At 45.4% G+C, this 4,721-nt stretch overlaps 1 protein-coding gene across 1 annotated transcript; it reads right to left on the bottom strand.

Moving 5' to 3' along the window:
* Nucleotides 1-417: 417 nt before the first annotated feature.
* On the bottom strand, nt 418-4,504 carry NOBOX (NOBOX oogenesis homeobox). The gene is made up of 7 exons (XM_020998003.2): nt 4,261-4,504; nt 3,518-3,624; nt 3,196-3,314; nt 2,963-3,069; nt 2,490-2,721; nt 1,619-1,935; nt 418-746 (listed from the first exon to the last, which is right to left on the bottom strand). Exons 1-7 carry the CDS (start codon nt 4,502-4,504, stop codon nt 418-420), a joined length of 1,455 nt encoding a protein of 484 aa, XP_020853662.2.
* Between the last annotated feature and the right edge of the window lie 217 nt (nt 4,505-4,721).

The following is a 4,721-nucleotide window of genomic DNA, read 5'->3' as shown; positions in this document are numbered from 1 at the left end:
CTCTCAGTCTTCATTCTTCTCTGGCATACCTGCACAAAAGGAAGGGGAGGAAGAAATGGTGTGTTTCATCCTAGCCTTAGTCCCTCTCCTTTAAATCTCTCTCCTCAATATCCTGAATCATCAGGCTCACTCAGGCATAAAAAATATCCAGATCCTCCACAGAAGTTTAGGGTTTTGTCTTAATACTTATAGCTTTCTCAGAGTAGAATCACTGGCCTAAGAGACAAGAGATTCTTCCTCAATGGAAATATTTAAGCAATGGTAGATGACTACCTAGTTAGGTGTTTTATAGGGGAGATTCTTTAAGGGCTATCAGCTAGATTAGATGGATGCTGAAGTCCTTACCAGCTCTGAAATGTTGGGATTCTTTCCCCAGTGAGGCTAGAAGAACTCTCCCTCCATCCCAACAATACTGTCTTACTTACTGTCTCCATCAACAGCAACTCTGGAGAGGTGAGTGTTCTTGACTCCATCTCTGACCTCCTTGGGCAATGACAATTGCTCCTGAGTGCTAGAAGATAGTTCTTCCTGAGTCTCGAGCAGCCCAGTGCCCATTTTAGACCCTCCAAGAAGCTGGATGAAGCCTGGTGAAGACTGCTTCTCCGAGACATGGGCAGCCAAGTCAGGTAAGTAGCTCCCTCCTCCAGAGTGGTGCCCAAAGTTCTGGGAGCAGAGTGAACCTGGGAATGACAGCTCCGGCAAACAGGGATCATTCCAAGGAATAGGTTGTAGGGTTGTGAGTGGACCTAAGGGTATCCAAACATTCAGAAATCGGTCAGACAGCTGGGCCACATGAACCTACTAGTCCTCTGGAAAGAGGTCTAGCTATAATTACTGGGTTAGAGACCTAACCTGGGATTATATATTCCCCCAATACTATGAATTCCATCAATGATGAACCCCTGTCCTTAGAAACCCAAAGCTCTGAAAACCCTGATATAAATAAGGACAGGAAATAGTCTGTACATTATTAAATATTAAAGATCTAGAGAAGACAGAAGATGACCCTTGGTTGGGGGGGGAAAAAAACTCCACCACCAATTCTAAATCCCAGGGAGGATTATCATGCCCAGGGTTTGACATGAAAGATAACCAAAAAAAATGGATGTTTACATAACTGACATCTAAGGTCTACACAACCTTATGGAGAAAAAAATACAAAGGATAACCTATGAGTCAGCAAGGTGTGATAACAATAATAGCTTAATAAAGAACTTTATATAGATCCTCATTTGATCCTCATAACAGCCTTGTAAGATTGCTATTATAAGTGCTATTATTATTCCCATTTTATAGAAGAGAAAACTGAAGTAAACAGAGGTTAAGCAATTTGCTCAGAGTTACACAGCTAGTAGAACTCAAGGTAGAATTCAAACCTAGGTCTTCTGACTCCAAGATAGCATCTTAACTACTTTTCCACTTAGATTCCTTTGGGAAAGGCATTAAGGAAAAGGAAAATGACCTCCTAAAGTCTTCCTTCTTTATCCCAAACCCCATATTCTTAGCCTCATCATCCCTCTATCCAGGTAATGATCACAATTTCTATTCTTCTTGATTCCTCATTTCCCCCTAATTCTGCTTCCAAATTCTATCCCTTCCTCCTATCCCTCTCACTCACCCAAGCTCCCAGTAGGCTGCTGCAACAGAAGCTGCCCCACTGGAGTACCTGAGAACAATCCCGTTGAGGTCTCTCCATCACGACCATAGGCAAATGCAAGGAGGGCAGCAGCATTAGAGTCTCCTGGTGGAGGAGGGGTCAGTGTGCTGGGGAGAGGAAAGGAGAAAGGATGGAATTGGGGCAGGTGGTGTTGGGATTGGTGGAAGAGCTGGTGCTGGGGATAGTGGGAGAGTTGGAAGGCTCTGGATTGGTTGCCTTGATGATGATACTGGGATTCCATTTGCTCAGAAAAGTTGTAAGCATTCGGTGGGTTAATGCTGGGGAAACAAGAAGGGGAATGTGTCAGGGTAATATAGCTTGATTCAATACATGAGAATAATAGAAACAACCAAAAACTTTAACGTAGCAGCTTAGTGCTTTCTTTCCCTGTAACAACTCTGTGAGGAAGATAAATATCATTGTCCCCATTTTACAAATGGGGAACTTGATTCTATAAAGGCTGGAGCGATTTGTCCCTGGCCAAAAAGCTAGTAAATATGAGAGCCAAGACTTGCCCTCAGGCCTGACTTTGTGATTGAGGTTCTTAACACTAACGCACTTTTTCTGACCTGACCCCCACCTTCTTTCTCTACTTCTACCCTGCAGTGATTTCATTCTTTATTTCACGACTCTCTCTAGTGGCTCATCCTCTCTGATTATATTTCCCTCACTCTTCCCCAGTTGCGAGTATTCACATCTCAGGAGACTTTCTGATTAGAGGCTTTTCCTTTACATAGTCCCTAAGTACCATTTGCTCTGCCCCATGGCCCATAGCATCCTTCTCTTCTTCCATCATTTAAGAATCCCCCTTGTCTTCCAATATCCCTCATACCTTGTTTCCCAAGATCCATAGGAGCCATCCTTAGGGATAAAACCACTATTGGGCGTTTCCAGTAGGAGGGGTACCAGGTGTGGGGTGTGAACAGGGCCCATGGTCAAGGGAAGGCTGGCCCTTCGGACAGGTGGAGGGCTAAGGAGGAGAGGAGCTACCTCTCCCCTCTGAACCTCATCATTGTGTTGACTCAGAGCCATTGGTTGGTCACATGTCAGTAGCAGGTTAGATTCTAAGAAGAAAAAAAACCCAGATATACACAGGTAGGGGAATGATGAATGTATCTGGGGTTGCTGAGATGCAAGGGGATTTAAGTGATAGGCTGCAATAGATGACTATTCCGGGCCTCTACCAATGATAATGTTTTCACATGGAATAGTGCTTTGGGAGAGGACTCCTCATGATTGACAACCACCCCAAATATAAACTCCCTTCTTGGGCCCATGTCCCCTTCCTGCAAGAAGGTAACTCACCTGGAGGAAAAGTAGCAGGTGGAGGCACCAGCTCGTTAGTGAAGTTTCCTGGCTCCATGACTATGGGTTCAGGGGATGGGAGCTCAGGGGCAGAGCTGGGGGCAGAGCTGGGGGCAGAACAAATGAACAATTAAAGCCTTGATTTCCAGGTCAAGGCTCAGTTCCCTGCTACTGGAAAAGGGGGTTCTTGCTTCATCTAGAAGTGACAAAAGCAGCTCAAAAAGACCTCTCACCCAAGATGACTGTCCAAAGGGGCAGCGGTAGGGACAGGAGCTTCCAGGTTGGTCCCGTTTCCCTTTGCGTTCAGTCTCTCTACTTTCCGCCACTTTGCTCTTCGATTCTGAAACCACACCTGGAAGAGGAAGACACAGAGTGTAAGAGACAAACAGATAAGGACAAGAAAGGACATAGAGAAACACAAGAAAATTAGAGATAGCACCATATCTGAGGTTTACCCAAATCTAAAGTATATATCTACTCTATTATAGAAAAAACTCCTTCCCCTCTGCCCCTGCTAGTTTTCAGACGAGTGAATTTTTCTCTACCTTCCCTCACCATGATGCGCTGGGGCGTGACCCCCACAGCCAAGGCAATTTCCCTGCGTTTGTCACTGTCAGGGTAGTGGTCTTCCTGAAACATCTTCTCCAGCTCTTTCAACTGGTCTGGAAGAAGAAAGGAAGATCCATACTGGAAACTGAGAATCACTGATTTGGAGAAGGAGGGAATCGTAGGATTTAAAAGGTGAAAAGAAGTAATTAAGTCCAAACTATTCATTTTACAGATGAGGAAACTGAGGTCTATACATAAAAGATTAACTTATCGCATGTTATAGACATATAAGTGACTTATAAAATTATACAACTAGTTAATGACAAAGCTGGATGCAGAATACAGGTCTCCTGATTCTCAGGCCAGTGCCCTACTGTATGAGGCTGTCTATGACACCACAGTCCTTACACAACTGTCTGATCCAGCCTTGAAAACAGGAAACTTAGTTGCATCAGCTCATAATGTTAGGATGATCCCCTTCTGTGTCTATAGATGTATTCAATGTCCTGACCCTCCCACTATCAGGATGAAATTCCCTGTTCCCTTAAAATTAACATCTGAAATGGCCCAGTCCTCACCCATGGTAGGGAAGAGGTACAGGAACATCTGGGATGCTAGAGGCAGGAAAGATCAGGTCACAAGGTGACCAAGTCCCTTAGAGTTACACTCTTGATCTAGGCTTACCCACCTCCAAAAAAAGTGAAATTAAGATTTCTTACCCCTTGGAAGTAAAATCTGTTTGGACTCACCTGTACGGTAAAGGGTACGAGTCTTTTTCCGGACTTGTGGAGGTGTGTCTGGGGGCTCCTCCTTCCTGGTTGCATTCTGGCTGCTCTCCCCTGCTGCAGTTGTGCTGAGCAGGGCTGTCAAATGACAAGCCCCTTTGCCTGTTCCACACTGCACCAAGGGTTGGGTGGTAGCACCTGGGTCTGGGGCCCCACCAGTCCCATGAGGTGAGACCTGACCTGATGGTCTTGGGGTATTCAGGGTCATTCTGTCTCTACAGGACCAGAGGGTAAACCTTCTTCTCCAGTTCTACCTCTCCCATTTGGAGAATATTTCCACCCGACTCTGGGAACTTCTGTGATTCAGGCAGGGGTACAATCCCGTTTCTTAGGAGAGAGTATCCCCTGACAGCCCCGGAACTGGGTGCCCTAGATTCATTTCCCACACAGATGTCAGTGCCAGCCAGCTCCCTGGGAGCTTTCTG

Source organism: Phascolarctos cinereus, unplaced genomic scaffold, assembly GCF_003287225.1.
Source record: "Phascolarctos cinereus isolate Bilbo 61053 unplaced genomic scaffold, phaCin_HiC Scaffold_1;HRSCAF=81, whole genome shotgun sequence".
Lineage (NCBI taxonomy): Eukaryota > Metazoa > Chordata > Mammalia > Diprotodontia > Phascolarctidae > Phascolarctos > Phascolarctos cinereus.
The sequence above is the reverse complement of the archived record's forward strand: the minus strand, read 5'-3'. Positions and strand labels throughout refer to the sequence as shown.

What these genes read in the sequence shown, in the direction of transcription:
- NOBOX (XM_020998003.2), bottom strand. Translation starts at nt 4,504, where the DNA reads ATGACCCTGAATACCCCAAGACCATCAGGTCAGGTCTCACCTCATGGG. An exon ending in TCGTACCCTTTACCGTACAG is followed by an intron (nt 3,625 to 4,260) that starts GTGAGTCCAAAC and finishes TTCTTCTTCCAG; the next exon opens with ACCAGTTGAAAGAGCTGGAG. An exon ending in GCAGCCTACTGGGAGCTTGG is followed by an intron (nt 747 to 1,618) that starts GTGAGTGAGAGG and finishes GGATACCCTTAG; the next exon opens with GTCCACTCACAACCCTACAA.